The 14,871-nt window shown below is 35.1% G+C and overlaps 1 protein-coding gene across 1 annotated transcript; it reads left to right on the top strand.

Annotated features, from left to right (window-relative positions):
* The first annotated feature begins 1,048 nt into the window (after positions 1-1,048).
* Positions 1,049-14,593, top strand: LOC105442936. Its single transcript, XM_030978537.1, has 4 exons — positions 1,049-1,072; positions 1,832-3,781; positions 4,144-4,208; positions 13,258-14,593. Exons 1-3 carry the CDS (start codon positions 1,049-1,051, stop codon positions 4,168-4,170), a joined length of 2,001 nt encoding a protein of 666 aa, XP_030834397.1. The 3' UTR covers positions 4,171-4,208; positions 13,258-14,593.
* Positions 14,594-14,871: the final 278 nt, after the last annotated feature.

Consider the following 14,871-nt stretch of genomic DNA (forward strand, 5'->3'; position numbering starts at 1 on the left):
AGTGGACTTTTTTTACACAGAGTTTTAATACAGGTTGTTAATAGAGCGCCATCACAAGGCAATAATTAAGAGAAATTCCGTCACGATCAATACCTTCTAGATTAATATTTAACACAATTGCTGAAGAGCGCCATCTTTTGTCGAAAGCTATATATTTTTCTAGGCATTAATTTTCATTTTTGTTAAAAGGAAATAATTCCAAGAAGGAATACAGTATCGACAAGATATTGCATTGTCTATTATACAAAATACAACATACATTGACCTATAATCCATACATTTAACTTTAAAAAATAAAGAAATCCCCCCCAAAAGCAAACACTTTGAACAGCAAATCAAAGACCATTATATAAGGCAATTTGAGGTGATCAAGACATTACAGCTCGAATAGAAGGCTTCCTCTAAAGGAGTTTTTATCTTGAAACAAAAACATAATAGTCTGTAGTTCAGGCTTTGATATACACTGAATTTCGGTAAAGATTTTGAATTGATATTGACAACAGTGATACTTCAAATTACAATTGTGCATCATAATTTGAAGACAGATACACTGTATAAGATAATTTGGAACGGAAAACCTTGTCTTGGCAAAGAAGCAAAAGGGCAGTTGTAATCTTATAGTCCAAAGCTTTGTACGAGATATTTTGTGATGGAGGAATACACTGATACATGTTGTGTTTGTAAGAATTTAATTGTAGAGGATGAGATTACTGTAACTTGCAAGTCATGTACTGGTCCCTATCATGTTACTTGTATGGGTTTTCCATGTAAGGAGACAATCAATGACACAAATGATAGAAGATTGATAGACACTACATTCAAGACAGTTGTTGATGAAATCTTAGATGTACTGTCTACTTGTGCACCGCTGATGAATTCAGAGTTTGATGCATGCTGCATATGTGAAAGTGAGATCGGAAATGAAATAAGTTCAATTTGTGAGTTTTGCAATAGTCATTTTCATGTTTCATGTATGCAACTGCCCTGTGAAGACAAACTGAATGATAGGAGATTGATTTGGATTTGTTCTTTGTGTGGAAATAACAACATGGCTCATCGCATGTTTGATCAAGTATGTATCCCTTCTCATTTCAATAGATACGAACTTCTTGGTGATCATGATGAACACTGTCACTTGGATTTGAACCAATCAAGGACCCTATCAAGTACGACCAACAAAAGAAAATGTGGCAGATCAAAGAAGAGGTATGGTAAAAAGGGAAACAAAACCAATCGATTGAGAGGAACACAACATCATATAACTGACAGGAAAACAAATGAGTCTGATAGACATAATCCTTTGGCTATGGAAAATCCATCCCAAATAGAACACGAAGAGATGCAAAATGAAAAATTTGAGGATGACTGGGTAATTGTGAAATCAAGGAAGACGAAATGGGTGGAGAAACTAAAATCAAGAAAATTGTATCCCAAATCAATAGATGATCATCAAACAGACAGGAAAATCAGAAGAAAATCAGTGAATGGTGTAGTCTTGAAACCAGGTGTGACTTACATTGGCAAAGCAATAAAGACATTCTATGAAAGTCATGAGAAAAAAAATGGAAACCGAAAGAAAAATGTATGTAAGGAAAACAAGAATGTGAAAAGAGAAGATGTCAGTTTGCAGTCTTATGTAGAAACTTTTTTGGCTATATATGCATACAGTGTGCAATCCCCATGTTCAATGAAATTGTACAGTGAGACCTGTGTGCAAATTGAAACGATGCAGACACGATCTTGGGCTGACGTAGCAGGTTATTTGCCATCTCAATCAAGAACAGATTCATGTGTTGATATTCATGCCTGCACTCGTAATCTTTTTGAACAGATCAAGGATTTCCGAATGTACAAAGTTCATGCTGGTGGCAAGAAAAAAGAAGCAAAGAACAAGAAAGGTCGAGCAAGGAACAAAAAAGGTCAGTCTTCCAAAGCCGGGAAAAAAGGCACTGATGGAAATCACTCTTCTGATAAATCAGAGATTAGATTTGACAAAGATGAAGGAATAGAATTAGCAGTAAAGAATGAGAAGCTGGATACAAAGAAATCTATGAATGCAAGTGACCAAGGACTTGATCCAAATACATGTAAAAATGATGAACACTCAGACCAGCATATTTGCAATATGAAAGACAACAAAGGTTCAGATGGAGTTGTGCAGGACGATTCAAAGAATAATCTGTTGAAATCAAATTTTGATGAAAATAGGGAAATTGAAACGGACGATGATAGTGGCAGTGATGTTCATATACCAGTGAAACGTTCGTGTGCAAGAAATTGTATAGAATCTGATAGTGATACAGACACAAGTCCTGGATGTGATTTATTCGATAGAAGTGTTTTACCAGAACGCAATATGCCTTTGAATGTTTGTGATAGACCAAAAGATATGCCCAGAAATGAACCAGTAGACAATGTCTGTGAATCGGTATTGGAAAATGATGATATGATGAAAAATGATTTTTCAGATGTTTCAGATGGTGTACAAGAAGATGCAGTGTTTGACAATGACCTGGAGAATAGAAGCTTTGATACAGTAAAAGATGGTACAGACAATGATACTGATATGTCATTTAATGATCATGCTCATTCAAGGAATCCTTTAGAATCTTCTTCAGATTCAAATATCAAAGATGAAGACATTGAAAAGGCAATAGATGCTAATATGTACACATGTACTGATGAAACAGAAGTTGAATTTGTAGCAGATCTTGGATTACGTGATAGACCAGATAAAGATTTCAAATTTGTACCCCTCCAGAATAATGACAAACAGAACATTTGTTCAAAACTGAATATCAGATATATAGGCAAAGGCTGTGATTCAAGGTTAGATAGAAATAGCTGTATTGGAGTTCCTTTACAGAGTAAACAAATTACTGGTGATGGCAATTGTTTCTTTCGTGCAATTTCCTATGTAATTTCTGGAACTGAGCGTAATCATGCAATTTTAAGAAATGCCACTGTGAAACATTTATTGCAAACCAAGGACATGTTTAGTAATACATTGAGGCAAGAATATAGAACAGTCAGAGAATATGTTTTGAAACGTAGAATAAAGGAAGACGGAACGTGGGCTACAGACACTGAAATTAGCGCTTTAGCAAATTTAATCGATACTGATATTTATTCATACAATGACCAAGTACCATGTTGGCAATCGTTCTCTGCAAAGAAACCTGGAAGAATAAATATTGTAACATCTGATAAGGGAATTTATATACTGTACACAGGAAATGTTCATTTTAATGTTGTTGAATCTGTAGATTTTGTCAATTTCAATTCATTGGAACAGACAAGAACAACTAAAGAAGATAGAACGTCAAAGAGAACTTTGCCATGTCCATCAATTCAGGCTGATGTTAAAATAAAGCATGTGTTGAAGAAGTGTAGATCCAAGTCGCAGATAGAGGAAGAAATTGATGAAGTAGTGGATAAGTCTCCTGAAACATTTCAAAACCATGTTGATCCAAAGGGAAAAAAACGTAGGCTCACGTTGGAGACTGGTACGATAAATCACGATGAGAGGAAAGGTACTGCAAATCTTTTGGACATGACATATGAACAGTGTGCAAGTAATCAGTCTGAATCAGTCGTTCACAACGAACGTAACACCAAGGACGAAACCCTTGAAAGTGATCACAAAGACAAATGCACGAGAGTCGATACACAAATAACGCTTGTTGCCCAAGGGACATTCAATCAAGGTGATACAAGATTTGGTGACTTAAGTGGAAAGCAGTGTGTTACCAATTCACTTTCTGCACTGTTGTATAGCAAGGTAAAAAATGCCAATGATTGGAAAAGTACAGATCTAGACCGGATTTTGAATAACGGTAATGAATTATACTGTTACATACGGCGATCCACTTCACTCGACAACCAATACTTATTGATATCTGATCTATTTGAATATTTGGATGCGTACAATGAATTGTTTAACATAGTATGCCGTGAACCAGTCACTGGATTGTTAGATGGAGATGAATTGATATTGGCCCAGTCTCTTTCGATGACATTGAAGCAAGCACTCGAAAAAGAACTCTGTACTGATTCTGATGCATGTTTTGTGACATTTGCTAGAAGTACTTTCATTGTATTATCTGGTCAAGATGGTTTCTTTATATTTGATTCACATTCCAGAAGCAGTCGAGGTTTCCTGAGTTGTAACGGACACAGTGTTGTACTTCGTACTCAAAGCTGGCAAGGTGTGTACAAGCATTGCATGAGGTTAGCAAAATCAATGGGATGCCCCCTGCACACCGAATATGAAGTAACTAGTGTATGTGCTAAAGCAACTTCCGGTAAGAATGAAACCTTGAAAAGCTATCCACAGTTACAGGATTTTGTTTGTAATCCAATTCCTTTGTCAAATACGCACAGTGAGAGTCAGTCTGGAAGCTCTGGATGTTCCATACATTATGAAAGCTTTGATGAAGTTCAAATATTGGAAGAGAGTGTTTCCCCACAAAAGATGATTGATAACCCAAATGTATTTCTCTTCCCTGAAAAAGTAAATGAAACAATCATTCATGATGTACATTATAACGGTCAGCAATTAAAACTGAAGAGTGTGACAATTGGCATAACCAAATTAAATGAATCACAGCTAAATAATAGTTGTCTTCTGAAAAGAAATGACTCTATAAAAACAGAAAATGAACAAAAAGGAGACTCCAACAATTGTACTAAACGTGAAAATGACTCTGATAAATTGAATTTAGTGAACAAAGTTCAGAATTCCAACTCTATCTTAAGCAGAAAACGAAAATGGAGTAACCTCGAAAGTGATGCGAAAGTTGATGTTGACCTTGGCAAGGAAATTCGAAAAACCAAATTGGTGAAAATGAATGAGAACGACAGCTTAAAAATTGATGCCTGCGAATGTGCTAATAGTAATGACGAATTAATAATAATTGGAGAAGTTGATGTTAGAAATGTTGACCATGGAGAAAAAAAACGTAAACACAGACAAAGTTCTAATCAAAGAAGGAAGCGCAGTAGACAGCGAATGAGAGAAAAACGAGCCTTGAACAAAGATGAAATCATTAAGAAAAAGAAAAAGTGTTTTCACAATGAGCAAATGAGAAAAATGAAAATTGCGATTAAAATGAAAAATAAATATCAAAATGATTTAACCTACAAAATGGAAAAAATAAATGAAGTAAAACAAAGACAAAAAGAGATTTACAACACTGATTTATCACACAAATTAAAACAAGGAGCGTATGTCAAACAAAGGCAAAAAAAAATGTATAAAGAGGATTCAAATTTTAGAAAAATACAGCTAAATATTATGAAAACCAAATATCGTTCTGATTTACATTATAAAAAGGAAATTTTGTATAGAAATAAACAAAAATATTTGAGAAATGAAGGATTCAAAGAAAATGTTAAAACGGCTATGAGGACTAAAATGAAAAATAAATATTGGAATGATGAACAATTTAAACAAATGCATAAAAGCAAAATAAGAAGTAAATACCAGCATGATGAACAATTTAAACGAATGCACAGAAGTAAAATAAGAAGTAAATACCAGCATGATGGACAATTCAGGGAAAAACAACAAGATACCATGAAAAAACGAATAAAGGAATTATATCGCAATGATAAAAATTTCAAAGAAAAACAACGAGATACCATGAAAAAACGAATAAAGGAATTATATTGCAATGATAAAAATTTCAAGGAGAAACAACGAGATACCATGAAAAAACGAATAAAGGAATTATATCGCAATGATAAAAATTTCACAAAAAACAACGAGATACCATGAAAAAACGAATAAAGGAATTATATCGCAATGATAACAATTTTAAGGAAAAACAACGAAATACCATGAAAAAACAAATGAAGGAATTATATCGTAACGATCAACAATTCAAACATACAAAAAAGGCAAATATGAAAACATTGTCCAAAATTAGATATAAAGGCAAACAATATAAGGAAAAGAAATTGATGAGCTTAAAAATGAAATATAAAAGAATTGAAAAATATAGGCAAAATGTAATAAAACAAAATCGAAAAAGGTCTGTACTTCGAACAGTAAAATTGTCCGAGTTTGATATTGTACTTGAAGAATTTAGAAAGATAATTTCTCATGGCCCAGAATATGTGTGCTGTGTATGCTTAAAACTTCTCTTTGAGAACCAAGTATTGAAATGTAAAAAGAGTAATTATAAAATTCAGACATGCATAAGTGAAGAATATTTGCATGTTTGCAATTCAGAATGCCGGTCAAAATGTTTAATAGGCCAGTCAGCCAGATCGTCACTTTGGATATGCTTCACCTGTCATAGAAAACTGAAAGCTGAAAAAGTACCTGCAGAAGCAAATATGAACAATTTACAACTACATGAAGTTCCAGAAGAACTTGCCATTCTGAACAATTTAGAACAGCATTTGATTGCATTGAATATCCCTTTCATGAAGTTAATGGCCTTGCCTAAAGGTGGTCAAAATGGAGTCCATGGCCCAGTTGTGTGCGTGCCTTCAAACACTTATGAAACGGTAGATATGTTGCCAAGACCACAGACTGAAGATCAATTGATCCGTGTTAAACTCAAACGAAAATTGTCGTACAAAAGCTATTATGAGTACAAATTTGTAGATAAATCTAACTTGCTTAATGCTCTGCAGTATTTAAAAGCAAATAATAAGTGGTATTTTGATGTTACAGTAAATGATAAATGGGAAAACTCACTTGAACGAAATGAAAAAGATAATGAAAAGGAAGAAGCAGTGGAAGTTGGTGGTAAAGCTCGTTTAGCAAAATATTGGAAGGAAATGGAAGAACAAATTGATTACATTTTGTCCAAAGACAAAAATGCTAATGAAAACATGCAAGACAACAGTAAACTACACAAAAAAACAGATGACAATGACACTGAAGACGATATGGAAGAACGATTACGCGGTATTCAGTTAGACTCGTGTCTCCAGCCAGTAGATATTGGACAGGAAATATTAGATCAGTATTTTGAAGACATAATATGTTGTGCTCCTTGTGAAGGAAGAAGCCCTGTATCAATTCTACAAGATGAAAGCAATGAGGCCAAATGTTTCCCAGTATTATTTCCTAAAGGTCAACCAACATTCCATGATAGAAGAGATGAAAAAATAACATTGGGACGTTATCTGCACAACCGGTTGATGCACGTGGACAACAGATTTGCTCAGAATACAGATTACATCTTTTATGCACAATATATTTATGAAATTCAATAGGTTATATCACAAGTTTCTATCGCATTAAGGCAAAGTCCAAACAAAAAAGATGATTCATCTTCAATAACTGCCTCAGATTTGAAAGATGCAGAGAAAGTTAAAAAATTACTAAAATCAGACAAGGGCTATAAATTTTTAAAGCAAATTCGTGGAACACCTCCATTCTGGCAAAAGACACAAAAAGATGTTCTCGCAATGGTAAGACAGCTTGGAAAGCCCACATGGTTTGCTTCTTTCTCATCTGCCGATATGAGATGGCCAGAATTAATGAATACATTGCTTAGACAAAAAGGAGACACCAGGGAATCGAGTGAATTAGACTATACAGAAAAATGTAATCTTTTAAGATCAAATCCAGTAACAGTTGCCAGAATGTTTGATAAAAGATTTCACACTTTTATGAAGAAAGTTATTTTATCTCCCGCTGCACCGATTGGTAAAGTAGTTGATTCATTTTGGAGAGTAGAGTATCAAGCTCGTGGTTCCCCTCACATTCATGCCTTGTTCTGGGTTCAAAATGCTCCACAGTTGGGTATCGATAATGATGATGATGTCGTACAATTCGTAGATAAATACATTTCTTGCCAGAAACAAGATGAAAAGGAAGATCAAGAACTACATGAAATAGTAAGCAAGGTCCAACAACACAGTAAAAAACATTCTAAATCTTGCACAAAAACAGGGAAGGCGTGTAGATTTAATTTCCCGAGACCACCATCTGGAAAAACATTCATTGTAACACCCGTTGAAGAGATTCCAGCTAAAGATTGTGGGAAAGTGCAAAATAAGGAAAATGACAATGATCAAGTTAAAGCTTCTGAAAAGACTAAAGATGATGCAGAGAAATTGTTGAATTCAGTTAAAGATGCATTATCCAATGGAATCGAGTACAACAGTGTAAACCATCTCTTTGAAAAGCTTGGCATTACACAAAATCAATTTGAGAATGCACATAATGAATTAGCATCACAACAAAGTATAATCATCAAAAGAGAAATACAAGATGTATGGGTAAATCAGTTTAATCCAAGTCTACTAAGAAGCTGGAATGCCAACATGGATTTGCAGTTTGTAACAAATGTATTTGCATGCGTGGCTTATATTGTATCCTACATGTCAAAAGCTGAACGAGAAATCGGATTGCTATTGAGTCATACACTATCAGAAATTAAAGAGGGAAATGATAACGCAAAGGAAAGCATGAAAAAACTTGGCCAGGTGTACATGCAAAATCGTGAAGTGTCTGCTCAAGAAAGCGTCTATCGTGTTTGCAGTCTCAGATTGAAAGAATGTTCTAGGAAAGTGGAATTTATTCCTGTTGGACCCAACCCTGTCAGAATGAGTTTACCATTAAGCGTTTTAAAAAGCAGACCAGATAACGATAATGATGATGATGAGAATGTTTGGATGCCTAGCAAGCTTGACAGATACAAAGCTCGACCTAGAAACACAGAATTCAGTGATATGTGTCTTGCAACGTTTTGTTCTCAGTACAGAATCTTAACTGCATCCCAAACGCCAAGTACAAGAAGTAAAAATGTCTTTAAATTAGATAACGATCTGGGGTATATTCAGAAGCGTACTCGTACGGAAGATGCAGTTGTAAGATATCCCCGATTCTCACCCATCATCTCACCAGAAAAATATTATTTGAGCATTTTGCAACTCTTTCTGCCATATTTTGAAGATGGACAATTAAAGCCGCCAACATTTGAAACACATGAAGAGTTCTACGAGACAGGTTCTGTGAAAATATGTGGACGTGAATTGGAGAAAGTCTGGTCAATTGTCTGTACTAACCGAAAGAAATTTGAAATGAATGCCGATGCAATTGATCATGCACAGGAGCAGCTTGACAAATTTGGTCCACACGAAGATGCATGGGGTCTTTTATGTCCGGAAAAGGAAGTAGAGCGACTTGAACATCCCAAAGAAAATGTAGATGTCGAAGACTGTGATGGAGATCTTGATATCCCTGATTTAAAGAATGAACCGAAAAAAGAGGACTATAGCATCGAACTACGTTCTGTAAAAATTTCCAAACAAGATGGACATTCTTTGATGAGGTCTTTGAATGAGAAGCAACAGTGTGTTTTTTACAAAATACGACAGTGGTGTTTAGATAGAGTAAATGGAAAATCGGTCGAACCGTTTCATATGTTTCTAACTGGAGGTGCTGGCACTGGAAAGAGTCATTTGATCAAATGTCTTTACTATGAAGCAACACGTATACTAGCCCGAATGTTGCCACATCCTGATGATGTCTCAGTATTGAAAATGGCTCCAACCGGAGTAGCTGCATACAATATCAATGGCCATACTATACATAGTATTCTTTCTATTCCGATCAATGCACAAGTACTGTATCAACCGCTGAGTGATGAGAAAATAAGTGTCCTTCGAAATAAGCTGGCTGAATTGCAAATTTTAATCATAGATGAAGTATCAATGGTAGATCAAAAGTTAATGTCTTACATTCACGGCCGCCTACGACAAATAAAACAATCACGCGATCAAACTGCTTTTGCTGGTGTTTCAGTTATTGCTGTGGGAGACATGTATCAGTTACCTCCAGTCTTAGGAACTCCTTTGTATAAAGACACACTCAATGGTGCATTGTGGAATGCTAATTTCAAGAAAGTAGAACTTGAAGACATTATGAGACAAAAAGACGATACCCAATTCGCTCTTCTCTTAAATAGATTACGTGTAAAACAAGGTGATGAGATTCTCTGTGATGAAGACCTAGCAATGCTCAAGTCCTGTGAGACTGGTGAAGAATGTGAAAATGCTCTGCATATCTATGCATGTAACAAGGAAGTAGATGCTTGGAACAAGAAATTATTGCATACAAAATGTGGAGATGTGATATGCGTAAAAGCACAAGACATGGACAAAGATGTTAAAAAGGGAAATCAAATACGGGAAAAACCTTATACAAAGATGAAAACCCAGTTGCCTCCTTATCTGTGGATTGCAGTTAATGCTAGAGTGATGTTGCTCAAAAACATTGATGTTAGTAAAGGCCTGACAAATGGATGTTTCGGAAATGTAACAGAAATAATAACGGATCATACAAATTTGAATCCAGTTTGCATCAAAGTTAATTTTGAGAAGGCCGATATTGGTATTCATTCAATCGAAATGTCTCAAGAATCCATTGGCAAGAAATATGTGAGAAAACAATTTCCACTTAAGCTTGCTTATGCTTGCACAATTCATAAAGTACAAGGTTCGACATTAGACAAAGCTGTTGTATCATTAAAAGATGTATTTCAATCTGGACAGGCATATGTTGGGCTTAGTCGCGTTACTTCGTTATCTGGACTTGTGATAGAACATTTCGATCCTAAACGTATATATTGTAATCCAGAAATTAAAGAATGCATTGAGATTATGAAGCCGTTTATCGAGAATGAAACTTCTGAAGATATTCACGATTATAACTTTTCTTTGGTAATGCAAAATGTACAAGGATTAAAACAGCATTTTACTGATTTCAAATCCCAGTGCCAATTTGTGAATGTAGATTGTATTTGCTTGACCGAAACATGGATTAATGATGATGATCTCTGTGACGTTATTTTAGATAACTTTCGATTTTATCATCAGCCACGACATCTGTCATACTGTAATTCTGGAGTTGGAAATGTACTCAAAGAACAATCGCACGGAGGTGTTGGAATGTATATCAAGAATACATATTCAAGTAGATTAGACATATCTGTCGACAACTTAGAGTTTATCGCAATTCTTGTCACCAAACCAGTTTCTGTTGTGATTTCAGTTGTTTATCGACCTCCATCATATAGTATCAAATCATTCTGCGAATCATTAGACAATTTGCTAGATGCATTACACAAAAGAAGCATTAGATGTATTGTGATGGGAGATTTTAATGAGGATTTGTTTAAAGGTTCTTCACAGGTAAACAAGCTAATATGTAATAAAGGTTACAAACAGCATGTTGTTAATGCTACTACTGAGAAGGGAACAATGATAGATCATGTGTACAGCAAAGGACTAGATTTATTGGAAACAGAGGTCATCCCTACATATTATAGTTACCACGAAGCTGTTAAGATTGCATTTTGATATTTATTGTAAAACGAGAGTGATAACAAGAGTAAATTTCATAATTTCTTGCGAAATAACATTTTTATTTATCGTGTTTTTATTCTTACAAAAATGAATATGAGTAAATTACGTGGAATCTTTAAAAGGCATAATAGTTGTGTATACTTTTTGGATTGCCTTACACTTATCAATGACACCATCTGCGATGGACATCACATTGAAAGCATGATGTAAACTTGGTAAAACAATTTTCTCAGTTGGTTTTTCAAAAATTTGTTTAAATATGACATTACTATTTTCATCAAACTGGTAACTCCCACAAAAGGACGTCTAATAAGGCAAGGGTAAACTTTAGAGAAATTGTATTCCGTACTAAGTTATCAAATAGGTGCAACATGCTCACAATTCTGTATCAAATTTTTGGAGTAATGCAGTGTGCATCTCGTTCTTCTTTAAGGTGATGTGTGTGATTTGTATGTTGTCAATCCTTGCCTTTTACCCCACAGTAACTTTAAATTTACTGGCATCATGACATATACATGTATTTTCAAATTTTAGATAGCAATAAAAAAGAGTGGTACACATTAATATATTGGATTCATAAACAAATAAAAAGATAATAAATTCATGTGTTTTTTTCCCAGGATAAAGATAATAAACCTGATCAGAATTTGAAAGTTGGAACATTCTACATGTATGAATTTGCACAGTGCTCCTTCCCGACTGGGTTGGAGTAGGAGACGGGGTGGAAACCATTCAACTCTGAGGAAGACATTCAACTCAGAGTTCAAGCTTGCATGACAAGGAGACATGCAAAGATAAGTAAAGACAAAATATATTATTATAGTTCTGGAATATCCAAATGGGAAGGTTCCTGATTATAAATAAATGTTATCATTGGGATGCAATGCTGAATAATCTGTGAAAGACGAATTGTTTGCTAGTGATATGTAGGATGTTTGTTGAGAAAAGTATTCACTATGATTTCAATTATGTTGTACAGTCACATATATATATATATATTAAAGTATTGGATTCATAAATAAATAACAAGATGATCAATTCATGGTTTTTCTTCCCAGGAAAATGATTGTAAACCTGATCAGAATTTCAAAGTTGGAACATTCTACATGTATGAATTTGCAAAGTGCTCCTTCCTGACTGGGTTGGAATGGGAGACGGGGTGGAAACCATTACTCTGAGGAAGACATTCAACTCAGAGTCAAATGCGTTCATAAATAAGGTTAACATTTTTAAGAAAGAAAAATTCAATACTGTTCATATTCCTAATCTTCAAATGATTTTTTTTAATTTCACTTCTTCAGATAACTTCTTCAGATGACTGCAAAGGGCAACATTGCAAAGCTCATTTCTACAACCCTAGTCACCAATGACAGTGCACCACCATATCCCTTTGCTCACCAGTTTAAACAAACTACCGCCCTCGAGTCAGAAGGCTGTCCTCATCGTCCAACACACAGCAGTAACATCACCCCAGGACTTCAGCCCTCCGGTGATACCTGGTTCAGCGAAGACTAGGCCTTGGGGAATGTTTACGGCTCTGTCATCATAACAGCATTGTGGCAGAACACCAGCATATACATGTAATGTATCGAGACCTTCACAGGGTAAGGAAAGATTGCCAAACTAAAATGTTTGAAAAAGCCTAACCCGGCCTACTGTACTGAGTTATTTCAAGCTCCTCTAGATAGATGGCTGACCTCGGCCACTACACTGTTGATTCCCACAAAATTGGCACACCTGGAGTAAATTGGCAATTCTATGACATATCTTTTTGCTTTGAAAATGTTACATTGGGGTTGCATAGACAGAACAATTTTTATGTCAAATGCGTTCATTAATAAGGTTAACACTTTTAAGAAAACAAAATTCAGTACTGTTCATATTCCTAATCTTCGAATGATTTTTGTTTATTCACTTCTTTAGATAACTTCTTCAGATGACTGCAAAGCGCAACGTTGCAAAGCTCATTTCTACAACCCTAATCACCAATGACAGTGCACCACCATATCCCTTTTCTCACCAGTTCAAACAAACTACCGCCCTCGAGTCAGAAGGCTGTCCTCATCGTCCAACACACAGCAGTAACATCACCCCAGTACTTCAGCCCTCCGGTGATATCATCCTGTCTTTAGATAAGGGACGACTGCTCTACCCTCCTTACTTGTACAGCAGTTCAGCATTTCTTGTCTACTGGATCAGACACCCCATCTGCAGTCCCACTGCAATCGTTTCAGTCAGGACTGACACTGGCGCAGTCAGCTTCTTCAAACGTGATGGCCGGTCCCAGACCCTGCCATTCCTACGTCGCAAAGATTTGGCGTCATCCTGGTCAGCAATCCTGCCTTTGTCAACAATCATGACGATAACTATGCCTAGCCTCTTGACCAAGACTTTTTGAATGCCACTCTGTATGGCTCAGCATACTTTTTTTTTCTTTATTCATACTAACATGTGTTCATGTCCATTTTTCCACCTCTGATTCTTACATTTATTTTCTGATACCATGTTTCTGTGTGATTTTAGTCTTATTTTTACTGGTATAATGTAAACATATACTTTTGTTCCACACAAGATATTTTTTGGATTTTGTGTCCACTTCCATGTAACTACATGTATTTTTATACGATAGTTTTTGTTTGTGATGGTTCAATTCCTTTTACGCTCTCATCCCTTTCTTGTTGTATCATATTTCAGGTGATAGCATGGAACAGCTTGTGGAAAGTCATATTGTGATTAGAGAAAGTTTTCTTTTTTTGTTTCACCTAAATACTTATGTTTTCTGCAAAGAGGAATTTCATTTTTGGTTAGTAATGTTTTCTATTTTGCGAACATCTGATCTTGGTTTTTAACACATTCCTAGGTGTGCCATTTACACTGCTATTGTCATCATAGTTTTGTGACAGATCAGAACTCAATTGTTTAATCAAGGCTTCCAAATATATTCATTTTTTATGATTATAATGTCAGTTTATTTGCAGCATTTACCCCATATATAGTGGTAACGTACGATCAACTGTCAATTTCTACTGCATTCATTATACATAGCAGTGTGTTGCTCGTTGTAACAAAAAGGTATAGGGCTGTTAGGGATTATCCATAATATACATTGTTTTTAGTTTTATTGTGTATATCTGAGCTTATATTTCACTTGCTATGTAGGGTGCCTATCATAAAGTCAGTAAGTATCTCTGTTTATGTACCTGTGTTATATATGTATTCCATATCTGTTATATATATATACATGTTAGAATGCGCTTTTCAGGGATTTGAACAAGGCTTCTTTTTTTTAGTATGTGCTTTTATTTAGTATATCAAATTTTATTGGATATGCTGTTTTTAAATTTATTTCTTTTAAAATGTGTTTGAAGATGATAGGCGATTACCATTTGTAATATTGCATTGCTGTTGTTTTTTACATAGCCAAGGAAGTAGCGTGATGTTAAGTTTGGTGCAGAATGTCATTTACATGCATGTAGATAGGTCTATGCAATTTAACTTTGGTTTAATAAGCTTTGTTTAGTGTTTTGAACATGATTT

The sequence above is a fragment of the Strongylocentrotus purpuratus genome, unplaced genomic scaffold (genome assembly GCF_000002235.5).
Source record: "Strongylocentrotus purpuratus isolate Spur 01 unplaced genomic scaffold, Spur_5.0 spur5_scaffold_1, whole genome shotgun sequence".
NCBI classification, from domain to species: domain Eukaryota; kingdom Metazoa; phylum Echinodermata; class Echinoidea; order Camarodonta; family Strongylocentrotidae; genus Strongylocentrotus; species Strongylocentrotus purpuratus.